This window comes from Cynoglossus semilaevis, chromosome 6 (assembly GCF_000523025.1).
Source record: "Cynoglossus semilaevis isolate Cse_v1.0 chromosome 6, Cse_v1.0, whole genome shotgun sequence".
NCBI lineage: Eukaryota > Metazoa > Chordata > Actinopteri > Pleuronectiformes > Cynoglossidae > Cynoglossus > Cynoglossus semilaevis.
Window position 1 is genome coordinate 18,476,970 of NC_024312.1, and position 24,855 is coordinate 18,501,824.

The window sequence follows — 24,855 nt, forward strand, 5'->3', positions numbered from 1 at the left end:
GAAGTTCAGCGAGGACATGAGCAAGTTTGTCTCTGCACTCAATGGCCAAATAAAACGGCGCAGGCCCAAATTATAATACTAATGCAAATATATGGAGTAGTGCTTATAATACAAAGAGGCAGGAAGCCAAATGGGCATCAGCTTGGGCCAGTGAGGCAGTCTCATTTTTCCTCCTGACAGAAACGTCTACAACTAAGTGTGTGTCCTTTTAAGTAGAGTTTGGATTGTCAACAGAATGAAAATATACTGTGTGAGCACGACTAGATGGCTGTTCCTAAGCCAGGACACACAAATCTCACCTCCTGTGTAATACACAGCGCTCGCTGCCCGCATCCTAAACCCACCGCCCCACCCTTCCCCCCCAGCACCACCACCACCACCACCGCCGCCACCATCACTGGTACAGGAAACTGCCTCAGACTTGATCTTAATTAGTTTGGCAGTGAGTAATAACATCCTGTAAGGATTGAATATTGTTGTGATGGATTATTGCAGGAAAACAGGAGAAAGAGGGGGAAGAAAAAAAACACTGGCACATACCAGTGTCTGTTCGCGTGAAGAGGTCCACGTGATGTGAATACATCGAGATGAGACGACAACAAACGTACGGTGCGCTGAAAATTCATGCCCATTGATTAATTTCGGAGTACGTGTTTCGTCGTGTCAGTGGAATTGGATCAGACGTTCTCTGGGTGGTAACGGTTGACTTTTCCTCAGCTACTTCTGTGGTTCACTCGACCGGGATTTAGAAATACTTGAAATCCAAGATAAACTCATGCATAGAGTTTGTGTTGAACATTTTTTGGAGGTGATCAGAAATCCACCTTTTTTGGGGCACGGATGTCTGAAGCTTGCGTAGATGTGTGTGTCTCCGTCTTCCAAGCACAATACGTAAGATTGAATATTTAAGGTGTCAACGCAACTTTCTTGTTGCATACAGGCCTCCACTGTGTGTGTTGATGTTTTCCTCTGTGTTTTTGTTTTTTTTTTTTTTTTTCCCTTTTTTTTTTTTTTTTTTTTTCCCTTTTTTTTTTTTTTTTTTTCCCTTTTTTTTTTTTTTTTTTTTGCACTTGTTTTACAATAATCCATCAAGAACATGTTGATGATGGAAGCAGAGTCTTTGATCATTTTTCAGAGGCCACGGCTGTTATGCTTAAAGAGGCACCCTGTGTGATTCTTGGCTTGAATATTCTGTATAAATTACATACAAAGAAAGCATAAGAGGTGTTTCTCAAGAGCTCAACGTTTTCGTACGCCTAAACTCCAACTGGAAAAGTTGAACTATACATGAAGTGCCGTATTTTACTGCGGTTTGGACCTGAAGTGGGTGTTCTGTTGCTCGGTTTCTGCAGCAGCATCCTGAAAAAGCCCCAAAGAGACAGGTCTGATGGACAGGTGGCATATTGATCGTGCAATGTCAATGAACGATCGATCAATCAATACAACAACGGATTAGTCTATAATAGCTGTTTACTGCAATAAATACACAATCCTCTCACTCGTGTGGTTCCATTAATGTCGTTGTAATGTCCGGCATCATGGGTTGTGTGTACTGCCAAATGACTATTTTATATACATTAAATATTACATTGCAAAAATCTTGAAAATGTCATCGTTGTTATGGTGTGAAATGTGACATGATGGATAGGTCATATCTGAAAATAACTTCAGATCATTTTGGGAGGATACTGAAGTCAGCGAGTCTCAACCTGCAATTGATATTATAACTTAGCTTATGCTGCCCTCTCCTGTTTTGTGTTAATTTTTTATTTAATGTGATTTACATGAGCTTTAAATAATTATCAAAATAACATCAGTGCAAGAACAAAAACATCCCATGCCGCAGAAAATACCCTTGAGACTGTCACAGTGTTGCCACCATAGTCTTCATACAAGAATCTGTGTAGCATCGTTATATTTTAAAATGTTAGTTATTCTACAAATTATAAACGCTGTATATTATAATTTTATTTTTTTTTTTTTTTTTTTTGCATTTTTATGTATTACAAATAAACAATTCTGCTGCGACTGTGACTGATGGGTTTGTATTTCTACTGATAACTGTCCATGTCTTTTCTGCCGAAAGCACACAAAGAACCTGCAGCTGCACTGGTCACAGCGAGTACAAATAACCCGCCATTACCGTTGTTCTACTGTCACGAACGTGATGTTTAAACCGGCATATTTCCGTTTTTCAAAATCAAACACGTTTTCAAAATGTTACAAAGCAAATACGTGTAAGACTTATCAAACATGTGATTGTGTTTTTAAACCTTTTGTACAAATCCTGAAAGGGCAGGTTTGTTTCTTTATGGCGGCGCCCGCTACTGTTCTGTTCATAACTAGCCAATCAAAGAGCGAAATACTGCGAAGATTCAGCCAATGGTGGCGCAACATGGTCGGTGGTCTCTTCGCGACCGCGGACAGACACAAGCAAGTGGACCGGTGGGTAGCTAAGCTAAATATTTTGTTTAATCAATTGTTATTTTTTATTTATTGTATCACTCTTGTTTGAAAAACATGCATGTATAAGTTACTGAAAAACCCATTACACGTCTTACCAATGAAATTATTGCGCTATATAGAAAATCTCTGCGCTTAATTTGAATTTTCTGCTTCTCTTCTGCTAGCAGCGTGGAAGGCGCCAGTCGTGTTTGACAACGGCGCTGTTCATCAGCCTCGGTTTTCATCGTTTGTTGCTGTTTGTTTGCAGCTGCAGGCTGAAGCGGGTCAAGACAACACATCACACAGGCTGCAGTTAAAGTCAAATATGGCAGAATTTCTCGCAGACCCTTCAGTTCTCACGAAAGATAAGCTGAAGACTGAGCTCGCTGCCAACAATGTGCCGCTACCCAGCGGGGATCACAAAAAAGAAGTATATGTGCAGCTGTATCTGAAGAACCTGACCGTGCTGAACAGCAAAAACAGTGCGTCTACAGATACATTCTCAAGCGATGAAGAGTTACCAGCTCCCGTAGTGACCAACAGAAGTCGTTCCGGAAGAGTAAGTTTATATAAATGCCTTTTTATGGATTTACTTTCACTCCTCTGATTCTTTTCTAACGCATCATGCGTAGTGGTCCCTTTTACATGTGTTTTGAATTTATGTATTAGATAACTATCTTCATATTTCTAGTAAAATGTACAAAATATGCCTATATTATCCATGGATTCAATTTAACTTCCCAAATAAATGTTCCTATTCCCAAAAATATTTATGATCTGATTAGTTAACTCTGTTAGTGAAGTATCTTTCTTTTTTTAATTTATCTTAAATGTGTTTTTATTTGCATCATTTATCTGTGATTAAAAAAAAGTCACAAGTTCCAGATAACATATTTATGTGAATTTTCTACTCTTTAACTCTTCCATAGAAAGCCACCAAAAAAACAGACAAGCCTCGCACGGAAGAAGTTGAATTGACGGAACTCACTGATGAAGATTTACGGCAACAGCTGGCAGCACATGGCGTGGATTCAGGACCCATTGTTGGTGGGTAACTTAAGACGTGTTTCAAGACATCTGTTCCTAAAGTAAATAGATTCAGTAATGAAACACCTTAATTAGTCCGTTTTTTTTTTTATTATTATTATTTTAATGCAATTTAAAAAGAAAATGTTCAAATCATCCACAACACATTTCAAAGGAAAACGATGTCTCCTATGTGATGGTTTTTAAATAGAAATATATTTAAATTGACTTTATTAAACAGTGTAAACAAAAATTGTGAATACATTACAACACAAAACACAAACCTGCTCCCAAGTAATCAAAACACTAGGGGTGTCCTAAATGTTTGTCCATGTGCTCTGCTCCACATGCACCGCAGGCCTGCCACTAGCTCACTTCCTTAAACAACAGACTTATTCATTCTGCTTCATCCGCTGTATCTGTGTCACATCCAACTGTTTAGCCTCAACTCGCAAAGTGTACGAGCAGAAGCTGCAGAAGCTCATGGAGCAGCCTGCAGCTGAGCCCGAAGCGCCCACAGCTGTCACTGCGCTCCCCAAAGCGGATAGCAACGGGAACTCCGACCATTACAGTGACAAGGAAGACGGTGAGCACTGAGTGATGCTTTTTCTACTATAACAAGAAAAGCATTAACGACCTGCTGTACGCTTTTACAGTTTCCAAATATAAGAAAGTTCAAGAGAACGTGTATTTGACTGCTGTGTTGCTGCTGCTGTTGTTGTTAATAGAAGTGGTAGCAGCCCCTGAACCAGAGCCAGTTCCTGTGGTGGAGAAGGCAGTGAGGAGCAGAGGAAAAACCCCAGTAACTGTCAGGACTAGCAGCAGAAGACAAACCAAGGTAAGGAACACCGTGGTTTGGTTTTTTGCACCAACTGAGGGACAACTGCCAACAAAGTTTTAAAAAAAAATTTTTTTTTTTTTAATGTATTTATGTTTCATCAGCAGGTAGTGGAGGAAGTTGTTGTTGTAGAAGAAACCCCTAAGAAGGCCAGCAAGAGCATTGTTGAAGACATTTTAGCCAATGAAATTAGCACACCAACAGGCATCAGGTAACTTCCTGCGATGTAAGGCACATCATCAAGATTCAAACTTCTCAGATTGAGCCTTGGTTTGTTCATATTTATTTTCTTCCCCCCTGACCAGTGCAACCTGCAGGCGTCCGATCCGAGGAGCTGCCGGACGACCCATTAAACCGAGTGAGTACTGGATGACCGAGTCCCCCGTGCAGCGCAGTGTTCACACGGAGAGCCGCTCTTACTCCGAGTCTTTGGCCCGTCCGAGCGTGGCCGACACTTTGGGCAAACCCAAAACCGGGAGAGGTTTCCTGTCTGTGTTGCTTAAGCTCCTCCTCCTCGTTGTGGTGTGTGTAAGTTTGTACTACGCCTACGAGAATGTGGATGCAGATCAGATCGGTGCCCTCAAAGGTGTCGTGAACAACGTCGTCGTTCCGGTCCAGGGATTTGTGGACAACGCAGTCGCCTACCTGGGCATCACTGCTGAAACCGCTGGCAAGTAAAGACCTTCAGCAGCCCACGTGCTGTTTCCGTGCAACCTCTCTGCCACAGAATGCAAACTGAAGCAGACAAATTCACTCACCTTTTTAGCAACTCTCTCCCTGTACGGACAAAAGACCAATTCAATCGGAATGCTCAGCTTTCAACTCCGGAACTCCCGTTTCTGGACAACACCGTTTTGTGGCAGAGACTTATTTGGATGTTGGTTTTAATCTGTGAAGTTGTTTTTTTGTGTCCCCTTGTGTATTTTAACCCTTGTCTGTAGAAAAACAAGTGAAGAATGGAAAAGATCTGTTTATCCATGCATGATTTGATTTGATTTTTTTTAAACGTACACTGTAGTTTCAAATGCACCATGCCGGGTCATTTGCCTGGACACTGTCAGCACTTAGTGCTCGCCGTTTATGAAGCACAAATTATTGTACATCTCTTGTGAATGTGTTTCTGTACAGACTTTAAAATTTCCTTCTCTAGTCATAGATTAATATAGATGGAACAAAACATTTTTCTATTGTGCTCAGGTGGATTCAGCTCAACCTCCGTCATGTGGCCTGTGCTGGTCAGGCCACATCACAGCATGGAGATAATCGGCTCAAGTTTAGGTCAAATCTAAGCAACGTCGGGTTTTCTTCACCGACACGTTGCAGAAATATTCTCTCACGTAGAACCGGTGATTCTGCTCACTCCGTAGCCTAGACGTGAGTTTTAACTGTTAATGTTTAGACACAAACATCTTTTTATTTTTGTGCAAATGGTTAACTGTTAGTATTGATTGAAGCGCCCCTCGAGGGAAAAAAAAAAAAAAATTGAAGTTTTTGCTTATGGTTTGGATTTTTGTCCAGGAAGTGTCCAGTTTGCCCGTATAAGTTTACATGCTTTGAGTTGTAGTCCTCTGTTGTGTGTTCTTTTATTGTCTCTTTCTAATAGATTTCAGATCCTTCGGTCCTTGGAGAAGAACTGGCAGTTTGTATTGCGCCCACATCGCCCACATCACTTGACTGACAATGTGTCCACGCACAGCTCAGAACAAACTACATTTTGTTGTCTCTTAAATCTGATGTCTGCCTGATTATATTTCTACTTAGAAGATGCCGTCGGTGTTTTTGCATGGGGGTCCTGAGGGTCTCACCTGAGGTGACGTTTGCCGCGAGCACTGGGACATCTCTGTTTCTATTTTGATATTTTTCTAAAAAAGAAATAATAAGCTGTTAAATCATTTTTTCTTACATATTTTAAAGTTAAATGCAATATGGAAATCATGCTATCGACACCGTGTCTTCATCTGACCATTGCTTAATACAAGTGATCTATCAGCAGGCAGCTAAAAAAAAAAAAGAAAAAATATGGACATAATCGACAAGGGTTATGTGGGTAAGGATTTTTAATCTTTATTTATGATGATGTAGGCTGTGTATCGACAATAAATTTGGTTGTTACCACATTGTTTGCCTTGTTTTTGGAGCAGTGTCTTTATGACGAAAATGAAATGCATTATTTATTTAAATAGTTAACTAACACATTTGCTCTTTTGGCAGCTTAATCACAGCGAATATCAACAGTAACAGTAAAACGTCAAGTACTTCTACGTCTTCTGTGCATGTTGCGGATCCACATGTGTGTTTCCAACCATTAAAGGTAAGAGCTGAAACGCATCACAAGATCCCAGTAATGTGAAAAGCAGAATGAATATTTACCAGTTTATTTATGTAAATGCAAAATATTTATATTTTGGTATACAACTATCTTACGTTAAGTGTGTTTCGTTGGGCCATAGTAAAAACTCTTAAGATAAATAAATTTGCTCAGGGTTTTTTTTTTTTTTTTTTTTTTTTTGCAGTTTCCAGATTTGTAATTTATTTTGCTGGTATATTTGAATGTTTTCTAGAGTTTTCTCTGATTGCTGAGCAGTGGTGTGATCAACCGCAACATTAAAGTTTTAGCGGTTATTAGCATTTTCTTAGCTTTGAGCTTAGTGACTTTTTGGCTGATTTTATGCCACCGTTATTCATATTATGTAGTTGTTGATGCAGAACATGATACCTGTGTTTGTGAGTGGGCCAAAGACTGGCACTGGTAATAACTGGGGACCGTTCACCAATCAGCTAACTTTGTGAAGTTAATACAAACTGAATGTAGCTTCCGACTTCCCTCTGCAGGGGCTGCTATAAACTCATTTTGAATTCTCTAAGCTAAGTGTCGGGTTGATGTGGCAAAGAGATGTTCACTCAGCTTTGACAAAATAAAATTGAAAATTAAAATTGATAATTTTTATATTTTTATTTGTTTTAATCTCACTTAGACTTGAGGTGTTATTACTGCCACCTACAGGTCGTCTGTCTTTACTCAGTGCTCCTTGTCTTACAGAGGTGTCGCAACCAGAAGAAAAGAATATTGTCAGAAGAACAAATCCCCAAGTCCTTCGAACGGTCAGTTAAAACACACAGCTCTCCCTGTTTTAAATATTGCAATATTTACTCTTAATTGTAATACTGGGAAATTCAAATGTGTTGAATTTGAATTCACAGAGTTCTCTCCTAAACGTACGTTTTTCTAGTAAATTTTTTTGTCACCTCACGATACTACGACTTTATTCACATAAACTTACAATCTATTCTTATAAATTTCACGTCTACTTCTTCATCTTCCTAATTCTATTCTATCGTTGTATCCTCCTGACGACGTTGTCATCGAGAGGTGACCGCGTGATGCTGGAGTCCTTTAAAATTTTTTATTTTTATTTTTTTTAAATATTATATTTCGTAAGACAAGACGAGAGCCCTACACATACCGTGTTGTTTCATTGGCTCCACATTCACTTCCCCTCTGCCATTCATTCACTGCAGTCTTGTGTGACCAGAGAAGACCAGCAGTGGTCAAGCTGCACGTCAAGGAAACTATATTTAAGACATCGGCCTCCGGTTTGGGTCAGGTATAAAAATAGAAACATCTTCGGGGTCTTCCTTGGGTTCTCAGAGTTCGCATTACTGTGTTCTCTTTAAGTCACTTTCAGCTATGGAAATATTGTTTTCCAAATGAGAGAGTACTCTGGACGACTCCATCAGTACTCCTAAAAACACCGTTTTCAGAGTTTTACGTGCGACAGTGACGCAGAAATCCAGTCTTGTGTCAAGTGTCCGGATCGGACTGGACCAGTGCCACTGCACTGTGACCTTTAACTGCACTGTCACCAGTTGAGCGGAGCCGTAGAAATGAATTCCTATTGCACTCATCCATTCTAAACTTTGGGGATTTTCCCGCGACCCTCAGATAATGTGGAAGCACTTTTCTAAAGTTGTGTGTTTTTGTGAGGCGGATCTGTACTGATAGATGTTTGTGTTTTTGTATATATATATATAGATTAATCATTCACAAGTTAGTGCGTTAATTTCAGCGAAAACAGCGGTTTGAGTTCAAGCCGTAACTTGATATTTCATGTTTGATTTTTTTTTTCTGTTCTATAACTACTGTATATAACAGGAAAGCTCATTTACGTCTGATTTTTTTTTTTTTTTTCAAAAAGTGACTCTTACTAAGAAGTTACTCTTAAGAAAAAAAAAAAAAAAATCATCGAATTATTATATACACATGCATCACATTTACTAATTTATGGAGATAAATCTGATCAAATTCACCAGTCATTAAAGCACATTCATCTGCCTGTGCTATTATTTTCGTCCTTCTGTTCCAGGAAATTACAGGAAAAAAAGTTTTTCTCATATGTAAGAATGTAAATTCATCCTGATAAATTATCATTGGGATTAATCCACAGTAAATCGGATTAAAAATGTGGGGATGCGATTGACAGCTCTAGTCATAACATTTTTTTCAAAAAATTTAAAACCTCAAAATCCCCAGAACAAAAAATTGTGACATCATGATGCTAAAATGTGAATTTTAAATATTTTAATATGTTTTTCACGTTGAGCCAGATAGATATTAGGTGTGTGTGTGTTTGACTTCTACGCTTACATGCCGATGCGTCCTTGGGCATAAACACGGTTTATTCGATGTTCCCACATGGAACGCCTCCTCGGTACTGACCTTTACATTTAAATCAGCTGAGCTTCAGGGATAAATGATGAAGTCTCTCTTCCCCTCTTTCATTTCCATTCTTCAGCATTTAAAATGACCTCCATGCTGCAGAAGCTCATCCTACCCATCTTCAGTGGTCCTCCTGAGCCACCCAGGAATAAAGTCACCGTGGTGGGTGTGGGCCAGGTCGGAATGGCCTGTGCCGTCAGCATCCTTCTCAAGGTAAGAAAACCCCCCGAAAAGTGAATGGAACGTTTTTGCCTAATTTGAATCAAAACCTCCGGCTGAACGTCGTCTGTGTGCAGGAGTTGGCTGATGAGCTGGCCTTGGTGGACGTGATGGAGGACAAGCTGAAAGGAGAGATGATGGATCTACAGCATGGCAGCCTCTTCCTTAAAACAAAAGTGGTGGCTGATAAAGGTAAGGTTGCATCCTGAATCCTTCTGACCACTTTTCACCTCTAAATAAATGAACTAAGAATCTTTGGAATTGCAGTCTTGTTATGTGTTTCAATCCAGTGAAGGACACATACTTTATGTCAATGAAGTTTTGTTTTTTTTTTGGTAATTTGTATAAAACTAATTCTTACTGTAACCTGCTGGAAATGTTCTCAAATCATCCCCAGTGATATCAGTTAACCTGTCTCTGTCTCTGTTTATCTCTGGAGTGTGAGTGTTTATCTCTGAATGTGTTTATAGGGTTTGTTGATGTGTGATAGAACCAGCGTGTCAGTCAAATCTCTTCTTCGTCAGATTACTCTGTGACAGCAAACTCGCACATCGTGCTGGTGACAGCCGGAGTCCGTCAGCAGGAGGGGGAGAGCAGGCTGAAACTGGTCCAGAGAAATGTCAACATCTTCAAGCACATCATCCCCCAGATTGTCAAACACAGTCCGGACTGCATCGTCGTCGTGGTTTCCAACCCAGGTCCTTGTCAACACCTCATTGACTTCTGTTTCTTCAACTACTTTAGCACTATATATTTTATATATTGTGTGTCACACAGTGGACATTCTGACTTACGTGACCTGGAAACTGAGTGGTCTTCCCAAGCACCGCGTCATCGGCAGTGGCACCAACTTAGACTCGGCTCGCTTTCGCTTCCTTGTTGCTGAAAAACTTGGAATCAACGCCAGCAGTGTCCACGGATGGATCCTGGGAGAACATGGAGACACCAGTGGTGAGTTCAATTCCTCTATGTCCTTCTGGAGTGATTGGACATTCTGGCCAAATAGAAAAGATGGTTGTGATGGTAAATAAGAGCCAGTTCTTGTTTGTTTTTGTTTTCACTAGAAATGTTTAAACACATTTTAGGGAATGCAAACAAGTCATTGGAATAGTGTCCTGGTTTAAGACTAAGTAACTTGTGCTTTAGTTCCTGTCTGGAGTGGGGCAAATGTCGCTGGTGTCAGTCTGCAGACCTTGAACCCTGACATTGGCAGTGACAAGGACAAAGAGAATTGGAAGGAGACCCACAAAATGGTGGTGGACAGGTACATTCAGTTTCTCATTAATATTAAACCCGATCATCCATTTTTTTAAAAATTTGAATTAAGAAAAGCTAAATCAACGAATAAAAAAAAAAAATCTGATTTCCAATATGAATCCTAGGCAAAAAAGGCAAAAAAACAAAGTTTGTTGATGTTCTAATTTCTTTTCTTTCTTTTTTTTCTCCGTCTCTCTCAGTGCCTATGAGGTGATTAAACTGAAGGGTTTCACAAACTGGGCCATCGGCCTGAGTGTGGCCGACCTCACAGAGACTATCATCCGAAACATGAACAAGGTTCATCCTGTTTCCACAATGGTCAAGGTGATGCAAATTCTTTCATTCCTTCATCTTCCATTGCTTAATCTGTTTGTGTCGTCTGTGGTGCAATCCCAATAGTCACCAGGTGAGGGTGGGGTACGACCTTGTCAATTTTTTAAATGTATTACAGGGGCCACATGAAACAAAAACGGGTGCGGTACGACCTTGTCAATTTTTTTAAATGTATTACAGGGCCACATGAAACAAAAACACCTACATTTGATACATACATGATTTGAGAGTGAAAATGTAATATATTTTTGGACAATGGTTTCAATTAAAGGAAATAGCTGCAGTGAGTATGATCACGTTCACATCAGTAAGATTCCTATTTTAGCATTTCTTGTCCACAGGGCATGCATGGCATCAATAATGAGGTGTATCTCAGTCTTCCCTGCGTGCTCAACGGTGGGGGGGTGTCCAGTGTGATCAACATGACCCTGACAGGCGGTGAAGTGGCGCAACTGCAGGCTAGTGCCAACACTCTGTGGAACATTCAGAAGGATCTGCAGGATGTGTAGCCGACCAGCAGGGGGAGCCGTGGCCTTGTTTTCCTTACCACCACGTAATCAGAATTAAAAGCAAATGTGTTCCAGTCATGCTGCTCAATATGAAATAAACTAAAGTGACTAAATGTGTTTAGTCATTTGATAATAACAGTGAGAATTTAGAAATTATACGACCCTGTGATAGAATCCATTTAGACACAGGTAACAAAGTTACGCAAAACAGTATACAACTTTATAAAAGACACTTCATTTCAAATATACATTTACAAAGTTACAGTAAAAAAAAAAAAAAAAATCAAATACAACCGGTAACTTTTCTTCATGTCAGTAATGTTTCACTTGGACTTGTTTATTTCAATGTTCAACATTCATAAAAAAAATATATATAAAAAGCTTTCAGCGACTGTTCAGGAACACCGTCTAAGAAGCAGTTACTCCAAAAGGTCTTCTCCAAGTTATTTAAATCACACCGACGTTACAAAATGAAGAGTCCTACTTCCAAGCTTGAAGAAAAAGGTGCATCTTTGTCCATATGGTGATCAATACAATACAATACAAGGGTGAGGAAACCTTGTACCAGTCCAATGCCCCGTGCTGAAGGTTTTCCCTCAGTGTAGAACAAAAATGTCGGTTCACAGTAAAGGAATGAAACGGTCAAATATACAGTAACTCTTAGAAGTGACAAATACTGAAAGTCTTTGCCAGTACAAAAACAGTTATACCATAGTGTTACTCTCTCCAATTTTGTCCACCAGCTGAAAATGAAAGACAGTGTTAATCATCATTGGGCGTTGTGTATAGACTGATTTAGGTGTCAATATAGGTGTAAAGTGGATAGAATGGTAAAATAATAATATTGTTACTTTAGTCAAGATGTAAAGAATTTCAACTTTTGTTCACTCGTCATGTCTGACCTGGTACTTACCGAACTGATCCCTGGTAAACTGAGCAAAGAACCCAGTATAGGTACTCGTCTGATGAAGCCAACTGCCACAGGGAAGAACCCCCTGTTTAAATTAAAGAAATAAAAAAGAAATAAATAAAATGTCAACCCAGTGGATCAAAATTAATTAATGTCCTTAAAAATATATATTTAAAAAAATCTACATAAAACAAATGAAAAATCAACAGTGGTATTAAATTTACATTCGAGTAATATGTTTCTCCTTTTTTGTAAAAACTCACCTGAATAAGAGGAAGAATCCATAGATTTCCAAAACAACTCCAATGATTGGCCAGCCAATCAGGACCACAAACACACCTCCTAGGAAGAAACTGGTGGCCTTTACTTTGTGTCTCTGGAAGAAAAATCTGAAGGTTCGCTCCAATCCAATGACAAAGGACAGACCAGAGACGAAAAGAATCTGCAGGATGAAAACACACAAACATAACATGAATATGATTTTGACCTCTGGTTGTCAACATTGGGGAAAATGTTTGACATCATAGTGACATCACTCATCAACTTACATTTCCTATAGCGAGGAGGGCTTTGTCAAAAAACAGGATCATCCCAAAAAACAAAAAAAACACGCCAAACCCTGTCAGCCCTATTCCTATTTCTGAACATTTTGACAGACAAAGAACAAAGAAAAATGATTGATTTAATAACAGTAAATTAATAAAATAAGGTTTCAGGTTTTCATCAAATATGATACTTGTTTGTTAATTGTACATTTAAAAATAGTATTCTTGTTAAAAACATAGTGTAGTACAGTATAATATATAGTGTGTAACTTAGAGTACTGTATAGTACAGTTTACATTATAGGAGAGTAATGACAGGTATAGTTGAGTGCAGCAACTATATTGACTTTTGAATGTAAAACAATTAGCACTGCGTTAAGTAAAACTGAATCTTGGCGTCTGTAAGTATTACGACATACTTAAAATCAATAACACAAAATATTACATAATGTGATAAATGTTATATTAAAATAGCCCTAATGCACACTAAAATCTGTAAGTAAATAAATAAAAAAAATAAAAAAATATTTTGTATACGCTAGTTTAGAATGAAAATACGTCATTTACGTCATTATATTCTCAGCCAATAGCGTTGCAGCTTTAACCTCACACGAATTCCACAATGAAACGATGCTAAAGAGACAAAGAACGTCAAAAGCAAGCCCCGAGAGGACATAACACTTACTCTGAGAGTCAGTCAGGGAAATCATGTTGAATATATTCGAGCAGACTAAATTCAGACAGTCACGACCAAATATTTCTACCTTAGCGGCAAACAAACTGTTGATAAATGGCCAGCAGCAGCACCCTGAAGCCAAAGCTAGCGGTTTGTTTCACCACGTCCCTTCCGTACTTACGTCACGACGTGGTTGTCTAAGGAGGATCGTCTATGTAAAATGATAATCTTTTAGACGCGTAAACACAGATTTTAGTTTACTTTTCCTGTTTTCCTCCAAAAATTACGAATAAAGGAACAAAAAGTATTAAACTAATCCTGTTAGTTTAATACTTAAAAAGTTTAATACTTAAAAAGTATTAAACTAAAAGGAACAAAAAGTATTAAACTAATCCGGATTATTATAGTCTTACATAGGCATACATATGACCTATAAACTGTTATTTAGGGTATAAAAAGTAAAAGAAAGTAACAATATTTGACATGTAAATATTAAAAACAATTGAAGTGATTTACATCACATATATAATTTTGGTTCATCCTTATTTGCATACCACAACCAGCTTTAAAAATATATATTGTAAAAGTTTCATTGTTCTTTTTTCTCGTTGTCCTCCTTTTATTTGTCTTGTTTTTTGTCTGGATTTACAGCTCCTAAGATGTTGTATGGTCAATGTTTTGCTGTTGTCCCTTTTGGTGTATTAGAATAAATCTAATAATGAAGAATTTGAATATATTGATAAACATAGGCTCTTTTTGTGTCAATGTTTTGAAGCCACTCGCTATGCTTCTATCCTATAGCTTCAAACGACGCCCTGAAAATGGTAAGTTAGTTTATCCTTAATATTTTTGAAAACATATTGACCAGCAGATTGAAAAGCTTTTTTTTAGAGTCAAGTGGGACCTCTTCATCTTTACCAGCTCTGTTCTGCATTGACGTCATAATAAGGAAAGAGCATGCCTTTCATATATTTAATCGTTTTAGTTATTTTCCATTAAATTTAATACATCGTTTCTTTTTATTGTCTTACAGTTGTGTCTTTACAGCAGTGCTGCTGTTCTATTTGTTTTCATTAACTTGTTTAGTCACGGGATCAAACTACAACTCCCATCAACACCGGAAGTTAGGCAGAGCGCCATCTCAGATTTAGACGTGTTAGTTGAGCCGGGAGTGGAGTTGATGTTACTTTGACTAGACACTTGAACATGCACCGGAAAGCTGCTTTATGAAGTGACGCCGTTTCTCAGAGACCCAGTTCAGCAGAGAGCCAATATGGGGACAGCTTTGGCCGTTGTTCTTGTGTTTGTCGGCTGCTGTAGTAATGTTGTTTCTCTGGAGCTGCTTGTCAGGTCAGTGACTAACTTCACTCTGTACCTCAAATGAACTGGTGTAAACGCCACTGCCTTTGCAAATGCCAGCACAGTTGTTAGTAGAGTGTGCATCTTCGTTTTAAAGTCTTTATGAAGGTTTTGTAAGTTTGTAGTTTAATTCAAATGTCCAGGTTGTAGCAAGAGTGCAAGAAACAAAGGGTTCCACTGTGCAACCCTCCTTAAGTCTAACGCTTTGGGGGAAAGCACTGTGCTGTTAGTTTTGTTTTTTTTAGTTTGCCCGAAAGCACTGTGCTGTTAGTTTTGTTTTGTTTTGTTTTTTAAGTTTTAATTATGGAGTTGACGTTGCAAGACAGAAAGAACACTAAATTTCCCCTGCAGGTCTGTTAGAAAACAAGGTCACGTACACTGTGTCATTTACTTTTAAATGTTTAATTGCCTTCTGTGGACAGCTGTTGTCACCAACTATCCCACAGAACATCTTACAGGACAACAATAGTCTGCCTACATTTTTTGTGAGGTTCTACAAGACTGGCCGTCGTTTGACAATGCCCTCTTCACAACCAATTTTTAAAATTGAATAATTTTCTCAAATGTATGAATTTACTTAAGATGTGAAATTGACAGCAATTTCAAATTGCTTAAGTAAAAATGCATATTGGTAATTTAGTAAATCTCACAGAATGTCTTAACTGAAATAGTCTCAGATCTCCGGTCTCTTGGAGATGACCTTGGGTCAGGAATCAATCACCAAAGCCCTTCATGTCATCATGCATCAAATGTTTTTTTGAAAATGTGAATAATGTGAGCGCTTTAATCACCAGGAATGTCTTTATTAACATTGTGACAGTACGCTTATTTGAGAACTATCTTTCCCAGAGCACTTGACAAACCAGACCGGTACACTGAGAGAACATGCAAAACACAAGTCAAACACAAGTTATTCAGGGACATGTTTGCGACCAAATGACACATGGAACATTTCAACAAGTAAAATAATTGGTTTTCTTTAAAAAAAAAAAATTGAATTGAATACAATATTGTTTAGTCAACAAGTAAAATAATTGGTTTTCTTTTAGAAAAAAAATGAATACAATATAGTTTAACATGTGAGAACATGAATGAACATGTCTTCAAAATTTCTCAACCTGATGACCAGAATTACCAGAGGCAACACAGCTGAGTCTGTACAATATGTATGGTATCTTTGGCATTCTTTAAAAAAAAACATAGTATCAGAACCATCGGTTTTTGTTTTTATCTCCATTTTCTTCAGAGATTTTCCAGGATGTGGCAACATTGTCACCTTTGCACAGTTTTTATTCATTGCATTGGAAGGATTCATCTTTGAGGCAAACTTTGGTAGGAGGAAACCAGCCATACACATCAGGTAAAAAAAATAATCTATGTAATATATATCAACAAAACGAACACATTTACAAGATTCCGCTGCAGAAAAGAATGAAGAGGTTTCAACAATTCTATGTCCCTTTTTTCCAGGAACTATGTGATTATGGTGGCCATGTTCTTCACCATCAGTGTGATCAACAACTATGCGCTCAACTTCAACATCTCCATGCCGCTGCACATGATCTTCAGATCGGTATGAATTCCTGATTCATTCACTTTTCTTTTCTTGAACTTGACCTTGACCTGTGAGGCTGACCTTCTGCCTGGGTCTTTGCAGGGGTCACTAATCGCTAACATGATCCTTGGCATCGTCATCCTGAAGAAAAGGTAGAGCTTCTGCAGATCCAAATGTCATCTTTCAACTCTTCATAATTACAGTGCCGCCGCCATTGGGTGGAATGACTGCAGTTTGTGCTTATATGTCCCTCTCTTCTTGCAGATATTCAACCAGTAAATATTTGTCTATAGTCTTAGTGTCCGCTGGAATCTTCATCTGCACCATCATGTCTGCCAAACAAGTGGTGAGCCTCTGGAGAAGTAATCCTTTTATGCACACCTTGTTGCTGCTTGTTCTGCAGAGACTTTGAACCCAGTATTTATAGGTAATATTTTGTAACGTGTGTCGATGTTTTGTAACTCATTTTTCAACAGAATGTGGCCAAGGAGGGATCAGAAGAAGGATTTTACGCCTTTATGCACTGGCTTATAGGTAAGTGTTCTGTTATTGTCAACCAATCTATTATCACTGCGTAACTTTGTGCATGAATGCAATTCTAGGAATATTGTGAAATACAGTAAAATAAAATGAATGTTTTTTGTTTTTTGTTTTTTCAACTTCTCTCAGATGTTGTTTTGCCCTCTGTTCGTCTGCCATTTGTCATTTATGCGGTTCACTGATGGTTCCTCTTTTCTCTTTTCAGGTATAGCCATGTTGACGTTTGCTCTCCTAATGTCCGCCAGGATGGGCATTTTTCAGGAGACACTGTACAAGAAGTATGGAAAACATTCCAAAGAAGCTCTCTTCTACAATGTGAGATTATTGACATCATTTGTGCTTTTTATTTCTCTCAATTACTAAGTTCCTACAATGCTTCAAATTACTTAATAATATTCAAATGTAGTATAATGTGCTGTTGAGCAGAGCACTACACAGCTGTTTTAGGCAGGTCTATACGTTTACTTTATTTCTCTTTTGCACCCTTTTCTGAAGTGCTTAAACTGAATATTAAGAACCAGAAGCTAATTTTTAGCACAGAAGACAAGCCATTGTCTCTGTCATGTTTGTCCTTTATGTTCTTTAAGTGTTTGACTAAGAAAAGGTGGCATTAAAAAGAAGGTAAATAGTATAAGTTTACCCCCACCTTGAATGTTTGCACAGTGCTTCAGAACCAAAACAGGGAAACCTATTGTTTGAAACTTCTGGGTGAAGGCTTCTACTTGTACGTAGGTCATCCAAAATATGAAGAATAACTTCAGAAATATATATAAAAAAAGGTGTTTTTCTAGTAGTGCTTGAATGTTAAAATAAAATCATCTGAAGTGGGATTAACTCATTTTCTTTTATTCATTCATCTCAGCACTGCCTGCCTCTGCCCGGGTTCCTGCTCCTGTCCTTTGACATTTACCGGCATGGTGTCTTTTTCAGTCAGAGCAGTAAGTCTCAGCAGAAACATTTCTGCGCGTCACTCTTCTTTTGTCTGACAAGTGTCTTTGTTTTTTTTTTCTTTCAGCTCCTGTACTGATTCCAGTTGTTGAACGCTCCATTCCGATAATGTGGCTCTACCTGCTCATCAATGTCATCACACAGTATCCTTAAAATGAATAGATTTCATCAACTACTGTGATGACGATTCCCCAGAGAAAGGTTTCGATTTAGAATTAACAACAATTTAGGTCGTACAGAGCATATATTTATATTGGTTTTCAATGTGGATAGATCACTTGGATAGTAGCTCTCAAATTCAATTCGTTAATTCAGTTTGCTACAGACAGTGAACAGACTACTTAACTACTACTACTTAATAGCAACTCATTCCGATGTTCAGAAGCCAAAAACTCTGATTCTCTTGAGCTAATTAACACAGTTTACCCGGACAGTCTGACAGCCCTAATATGTATACGCTAGCCGATAGTTGTTTTTTTGTTTTTTTTACCCTTAATAATTCAAGTATTGCTGTTAACTGAAGTTGTCATCAATCAACTGTAGCAGTCTGAACAAATTGACGGTCCACATAAGATGACAGCCCTAATATGTATACGCTAGCTGATAGTTTTTTTTTTGTTTGTTTTTTTTTTACCCTTAATAATTCAAGTATTGCTGTTAACTGAAGTTGTCATCAATCAACTGTAGCAGTCTGAACAAATTGACGGTCCACATAAGACTGAATCTCTTCTCTGTAAAAAAAAACAAACCCAGCGCTTAAAAACGTTCACTCTACATTTACGTTAAAAGACTTTAACCAGCCGCTCTCAGATATGTATGCATCCGTGGTGTTTTCATTCTGACCACAGAGTGCACCTCTCTGACCGTCACTCTGGTGGTGACACTTCGAAAGTTCTTCAGCCTCATCTTCTCCATCATTTACTTCCAAAACCCCTTCACCGTCTGGCACTGGCTGGGCACCTCCGTGGTTTTCCTGGGCACTCTGCTGTACACTGAGGTGTGGAGCAGCATCAGCGCGGCGCTGCGCAGACCTGCTGTCAAAGAGAAGAAGGCAGAGTAACAGAGAAAAACGAGAACTCTGTTGTTGGACTTGAGCTTCTTAGCCGGTTTTAAATATATATATATATAGGTCAAAGTCGTCAAACATCGACGCTGATACAGTAGCTGCTTATGTTTTGTTATAGTCTTATCAAATAAGGTGAAACGACGGTCCATTTTAGTGAGGTGGTTAAAGGGTAAGTAAGCAGAATATTTGTTTTGGGCTTTATAAACACAGAATATAGCTCCCATTCGTCCTCGGGACTTGAGGCAGAAATTGCGGTTTAAAGTCTGTTACATAGATTGAGTGCACAAAAATGTTGTTTTATGTTTCTGAACCCAACCTGTGTCTTGCTAAAACTTTTTTTAATAATCATGAAAAATTCACGCCAAAAAAAAAAAAATTACACATTACCTTGTCTCAAGGAGAGCCATGTCCCAAACAGCTCCAGCCAACTTAAGTAATTTAAATTATTTATCCCTACAAAACACAAACTTTGTACGTTTCCTGAGAGGCTCGGTTACAACCGGTCTCCTGTGATTTGCATAACTGCAACATTCCAACCTGTTTTCCACTAGACAATATTAAAACCGGTTTTATATGTGAAAAAAAAAAATACAGACACAGGGCAGCAACACTGCAGATAAATGCCATCGTACATAAAACAGACTGGGGGGGGACTCATTATGTTTAATTACGTGTTATTGGGGTTTGTTTTTTTTTTTGTTTTTTTTGTCCTTAGGAAAATTCTTTTTAAAAAAAAACTTTTTTAAAAGTTGTCTTAAAAGCTATTTTTGGTCGCTCTAAATAACGCGTTGTTCATTTTTACTCCAGAGCCTCAGAGCTCGTTAGGTTTCTAATCCTCAATAGTGTGCAGTATTATGATTAGTAACATTTCAGTTAGACTTGAATTGACTCCATGCTTAAAATGATCTCTCAAATTGGTAGAGAAAAAAAAAGGTTTCATTTTGTAGGTCATGTGGATTTTTCACAAAATGAAACTTCACCTTTAAACTAGTGAATTGATTTTGCTAAATATTATCCGACTATCAACATCCTCTGCTATCACCCAACCTTTCCTTACATTTTCCTAATCCTTCCCTGATGTTCTCTTTTCCTTTCTAGCAGTTGTATTTCAATCATCTATTGTTGAATATATGGTGCTCACTGTGTCTCCTCAGCTGATGTTAAATGACTGTCTTGTCGCGCCAACTTTTTTTATCTTTGGGAAATGGAAGTTTTTGGTGGGCGTTCAACTAAGTGTAATTTCATGGATATTCTAAACACTCTAAATGTTTACGTAATGTTCATCTCCGTCTGGCACTGGCTGGGCACCTCCGTGGTTTTCCTGGGCACTCTGCTGTACACTGAGGTGTGGAGCAGCATCAGCGCGGCGCTGCGAAGACCTGCTGTCAAAGAGAAGAAGGCAGAGTAACAGAGAAAAACGAGAACTCTGTTGTTGGACTTGAGCTTCTTAGCCGTTTTTAAAAATATATATATATATAGGTCAAAGTCGTCAAACATCGACGCTGATACAGTAGCTGCTTATGTTTTGTTATAGTCTTATCAAATAAGGTGAAACGACGGTCCATTTTAGTGAGGTGGTTAAAGGGTAAGTAAGCAGAATATTTGTTTTGGGCTTTATAAACACAGAATATAGCTCCCATTCGTCCTCGGGACTTGAGGCAGAAATTGCGGTTTAAAGTCTGTTACATAGATTGAGTGCACAAAAATGTTGTTTTATGTTTCTGAACCCAACCTGTGTCTTGCTAAAACTTTTTTTAATAATCATGAAAAATTCACGCCAAAAAAAAAAAAATTACACATTACCTTGTCTCAAGGAGAGCCATGTCCCAAACAGCTCCAGCCAACTTAAGTAATTTAAATTATTTATCCCTACAAAACACAAACTTTGTACGTTTCCTGAGAGGCTCGGTTACAACCGGTCTCCTGTGATTTGCATAACTGCAACATTCCAACCTGTTTTCCACTAGACAATATTAAAACCGGTTTTATATGTGAAAAAAAAAAATACAGACACAGGGCAGCAACACTGCAGATAAATGCCATCGTACATAAAACAGACTGGGGGGGGACTCATTATGTTTAATTACGTGTTATTGGGGTTTGGTTGTTTTTTTTTTCGTCTTTAGGAAAATTCTTTTAAAAAAAAACTTTTTTTGTTTTTTTTTTTGTTTTTTTTGTCCTTAGGAAAATTCTTTTTAAAAAAAAACTTTTTTAAAAGTTGTCTTAAAAGCTATTTTTGGTCGCTCTAAATAACGCGTTGTTCATTTTTACTCCAGAGCCTCAGAGCTCGTTAGGTTTCTAATCCTCAATAGTGTGCAGTATTATGATTAGTAACATTTCAGTTAGACTTGAATTGACTCCATGCTTAAAATGATCTCTCAAATTGGTAGAGAAAAAAAAAGGTTTCATTTTGTAGGTCATGTGGATTTTTCACAAAATGAAACTTCACCTTTAAACTAGTGAATTGATTTTGCTAAATATTATCCGACTATCAACATCCTCTGCTATCACCCAACCTTTCCTTACATTTTCCTAATCCTTCCCTGATGTTCTCTTTTCCTTTCTAGCAGTTGTATTTCAATCATCTATTGTTGAATATATGGTGCTCACTGTGTCTCCTCAGCTGATGTTAAATGACTGTCTTGTCGCGCCAACTTTTTTTATCTTTGGGAAATGGAAGTTTTTGGTGGGCGTTCAACTAAGTGTAATTTCATGGATATTCTAAACACTCTAAATGTTTACGTAATGTTCATTGTCACCCAAACGATTAACATTTCATGTAATTTAATTTGTATGATGATATTTTCATTATACTTGTTACCATTATTACCATGTTACTGTCTTATTACCAAGCATGGAGGGCATTTAATGCTGGATATGTCTAGTCTCTATTTATTTTTTTTACCTCAAGCCTTTTTTACCTCTTTTTTTTTACCTCATACATGATGTGAATCAGTGAGATTTCACTGAAGCCTGTGGTTGAGAATCAAGTCTAGTATTTTTTTTATCCTGCAGATGTAACTTTGGTTTTAATGTACTGTGCTTTTGTTTTGTTTTTCACTTAATGTATTCATGTTGTATTCCCTCAAGTTAGAACCAGTGTTCCCCAGCCTGTCACAGCGTGCTTGGAATGTTTGCACTCACTCCAATAAAATCACAACATGGCTACAAATATGGGTCATTAGCTCAGTTAATTTGTATTTGTTTATTTATTTATTTATTTTTGCTTTGATGTATTGTACAATTAGATTGCTAAATAATAATATACAAGTTAAAACAATATTTAAAATTAAATAAATCAGAAAAAGAACTATGAAAATGAAACTGCTAAAATAGGTTTATTATAGTTTGTTCATTAAAAGACAAGTCGAATCATGTGCTAAATGTTGGGTTTGAATTTGTTAAAAATACATCTTTATTTTAGAATTAATTTATTAAATATATGTCTATGTATCACAGTGACCCTTTTCAATTGACTATAGTTTTCAGAGACTTTATTTTAATACTTTTTCAGCTACAATATTATTGTGTTTCGTAGGAGTTGCTGTTCTTAGGAACCACAAGCAAAAGTTTATATTTTTCTCTCTCATTTTCATTTTTTACATCAAAATTGTGTTTTTCAATGTCCAACGTCTTGAAAAAATACATTTTTTTTCCTTTTAAATAGATAACCTTTTTATGTTTAATACTTATTGATTTAACTTTGTACTTCACGTTTTAATCTTAGGGACACAATGTTCCCTCACGCCTCACTGTGTAGATGCTGAGAATCTCTGAACCAATCCAGTGAGACCTTGTTGAGCTCTGTCCAATAGCAGCCCAACTTGTTTAAGAGTAGGGGGCGTTTTTCGATACTTGTTTGCAGTGTATTTCTCAGCATAACCTCACGTTAGCGTGTGTATCAAACATTGTTGTGTTGTTTATTGACGGCGAGGGCTGACACAGAGTGTGGATGGGTGGAAACAGTCCCAGTCACTTCTCCACCGAAAATGGAGGAGGAGGAATCACTTTGGTGGAGGGCATTCGGGTGAGTGAGGGTTCATGGAGGTGTGGAGAGTTTGAACACTGCACCTTAAACACAGACACACGACTTATTATTATTATTAATGTTGTTTCCTTTAATTAGATAAAGCAGAATTGATAAAGCAAAACGTTGTTGTTTTTTTTTTTTGGAAAACTAAGAGGTACTCAAAAGTTCCCCAAATTGTTAGTACTAATAAAACTAGTACTTATATATCTGTTAATTTTAAAATAACCACGAAGAAATTTTTACTGCTACATAATTTTTTTTTTTGTTTTATTATTTGTTGACACTAATGTGTGTTCTAAACAGAGACTGTGACCTAGTTTTTGAGTTGAATTCGTTGGTACAACATAATTATTTAATACAATTCAATCATTTTAGCAGTTAAACTAAATCATTTACATCCGAAGGCTTTTTATCTAAATGTGTCTATCTACTGATAACATCAGAATTCTACATTTTAAACTACTCAAAACAACAAACCGTTCAAGCACTGTTACAAGAATGTCCAAAACTGTTACATTTACTGTAAATAAAGCCATCTCAGGTTGCTGTTGATCCTCCTGCTCCTCCTCTAAACAGACCTAAGTGCATATTTTGTGGTTTTGTTTTTTTTTTTCCTCAGCTTTCAACCAGAGTCGTCAACAGGATGAAACAACCCTCATCGGTCGTCCATCCTCAGGTCGCACAGCAGGAAGGTTCTCCACCACAGTCACCAACCTCACAGATCACGCCCCCTACTGATCATATGACACCTCCAGCTGCTTCATCCATTCCACCGACTTCCCTTCAAGATACTCCTCCTCCATCAGCCATGGAGCCTCCCTCGTCTCCTCCGTCACTGTTACCTGAAACACAAACACCCATTCCATCGTCTGCTTCATCCCCCGATCCTCCCGCTCCACTCTTGGCACCTACACCTTCTCCTTTACTACCTCCTCCTCAAGAAACTCCAAATGTAGCTCTAGCACAAGAGTCTGCTCCCCTGACTCCTCCTATAACACTAATACCTCCTCCTCCAGTCAAGTTTCACTCCCTTCCTCCAACATCTGTTGAACTTGAAGCAACGCCGACTCCTCCTCCACCACCACCACCTGCAGAGACAATCTCTCCTCCTCTGTCTGAGCTCCTTGTCCCGGTGTCACCTCCCTCTCCACCATTATCCGTTACCACACAAGACAAGACAGTTGTTGAACCTGCTCAAACTCCACCACCTTCTTTACCCGTAGAGCCAGAAGTTTTCCCTCCACCTGAAACCCCTGTCCCACCTCTCAGATATGGAGGACCACTTGTTGGGGAACAGCTCATTGATCCAGCTGTGCTTTCTCTGCCCGTCGAATCAGTGAACGTAGTTTTATCTGAAACAACGGTTGCGCCTCCTTCCGCCGAGTCTGTCACACCACCAGCCACACCTTCTGAACCTCCATCTCCAGCAGCTGAACCACCCGAAAGCATCGTCCCTTCACCGCCGCCTGTAGAAGTTCTCAAACCTCCACCAGCAGTTGAACCTGCGCCTCCTGAAGTAGAAATCGCTTCATGTCCACTTGATTCGGCGCCAGTTGAGTCTGCGATCTTACCTCTTCAACTGGAACCTTTACTTCCACCCCCTTCGGTGGCTAAAGAAGCAACTCCACCTTTGACTGCGGCGCTCCATCTACCTCCTTCCTGTGAACTTGATCCACCTCCTTCACCGGAGCCTGTCGCAGCTCCATCTCCTGCTCCACAGCTGACATTTGAAGAGCTCCATCAGCCTAGTCGCTGCCTGGACGTGGCTGTGGTACCCGTTGATGTGCCAGTCGTTGATGAGCCTCTGCCTCCACCTCCATCTGAACCTGAGGTGTCCGCTCCCATCTCGTCTCCTCCTCCTCCTCCTTTGGTCGAGGACGAAA

At 38.5% G+C, this 24,855-nt stretch overlaps 5 protein-coding genes and 1 long non-coding RNA gene across 10 annotated transcripts in view; 4 read left to right on the forward strand and 2 right to left on the reverse strand.

Moving 5' to 3' along the window:
• Window positions 1–2,291: 2,291 nt before the first annotated feature.
• tmpob (thymopoietin b) lies at window positions 2,292–6,426 on the forward strand. 5 transcript variants are annotated; one of them, XM_025056427.1, is made up of 7 exons: window positions 2,292–2,433; window positions 2,714–3,004; window positions 3,375–3,492; window positions 3,914–4,057; window positions 4,200–4,309; window positions 4,414–4,520; window positions 4,615–6,426. In XM_025056427.1, exons 1-7 carry the CDS (start codon window positions 2,383–2,385, stop codon window positions 4,985–4,987), a joined length of 1,194 nt encoding a protein of 397 aa, XP_024912195.1. In that variant the 5' UTR covers window positions 2,292–2,382; the 3' UTR covers window positions 4,988–6,426. The 5 variants fall into 5 exon arrangements, with proteins under 5 accessions (XP_024912195.1, XP_024912194.1, XP_016888841.2 ...); XM_025056426.1 differs by having other exon boundaries at window positions 2,315–2,445; window positions 4,417–4,520; XM_017033352.2 differs by having other exon boundaries at window positions 2,316–2,445.
• Window positions 6,427–8,945: 2,519 nt separating this feature from the next.
• Window positions 8,946–11,703, forward strand: LOC103380556 (L-lactate dehydrogenase B-A chain). The gene is made up of 7 exons (XM_008312578.2): window positions 8,946–9,239; window positions 9,323–9,437; window positions 9,770–9,943; window positions 10,023–10,196; window positions 10,392–10,509; window positions 10,703–10,826; window positions 11,177–11,703. Exons 1-7 carry the CDS (start codon window positions 9,111–9,113, stop codon window positions 11,342–11,344), a joined length of 1,002 nt encoding a protein of 333 aa, XP_008310800.1. The 5' UTR covers window positions 8,946–9,110; the 3' UTR covers window positions 11,345–11,703.
• golt1bb (golgi transport 1Bb) lies at window positions 11,646–13,682 on the reverse strand. The gene is made up of 5 exons (XM_008312576.3): window positions 13,484–13,682; window positions 12,803–12,894; window positions 12,518–12,696; window positions 12,258–12,339; window positions 11,646–12,087 (listed from the first exon to the last, which is right to left on the reverse strand). Exons 1-5 carry the CDS (start codon window positions 13,506–13,508, stop codon window positions 12,049–12,051), a joined length of 417 nt encoding a protein of 138 aa, XP_008310798.1. The 5' UTR covers window positions 13,509–13,682; the 3' UTR covers window positions 11,646–12,048.
• A 719-nt stretch (window positions 13,683–14,401) lies between these two features.
• On the forward strand, window positions 14,402–19,844 carry slc35b4 (solute carrier family 35 member B4). The gene is made up of 10 exons (XM_008312575.3): window positions 14,402–14,824; window positions 16,080–16,193; window positions 16,304–16,406; window positions 16,491–16,540; window positions 16,653–16,734; window positions 16,865–16,922; window positions 17,134–17,243; window positions 17,791–17,866; window positions 17,944–18,019; window positions 18,687–19,844. The coding sequence occupies exons 1-10, from the start codon at window positions 14,748–14,750 to the stop codon at window positions 18,934–18,936; spliced, it is 996 nt and encodes a 331-aa protein (XP_008310797.1). The 5' UTR covers window positions 14,402–14,747; the 3' UTR covers window positions 18,937–19,844.
• A 1,296-nt stretch (window positions 19,845–21,140) lies between these two features.
• LOC103380553 (uncharacterized) lies at window positions 21,141–22,125 on the reverse strand. The gene is made up of 2 exons (XR_521688.2): window positions 21,878–22,125; window positions 21,141–21,847 (listed from the first exon to the last, which is right to left on the reverse strand). It is a non-coding gene; the product is annotated as an uncharacterized LOC103380553 (long non-coding RNA).
• Window positions 22,126–22,768: 643 nt separating this feature from the next.
• LOC103380574 (leucine-rich repeat extensin-like protein 3) overlaps window positions 22,769–24,855 on the forward strand; it is a 6,276-nt gene continuing 4,189 nt past the window's right edge. Inside the window, exons 1-2 of the mRNA XM_025056360.1 lie at window positions 22,769–22,969; window positions 23,592–24,854. Of these exons, the coding sequence (XP_024912128.1) occupies window positions 22,895–22,969; window positions 23,592–24,854 (1,338 nt within the window). The 5' untranslated portion in view covers window positions 22,769–22,894. The remainder of the gene's footprint in view (window positions 22,970–23,591; window position 24,855) is intronic.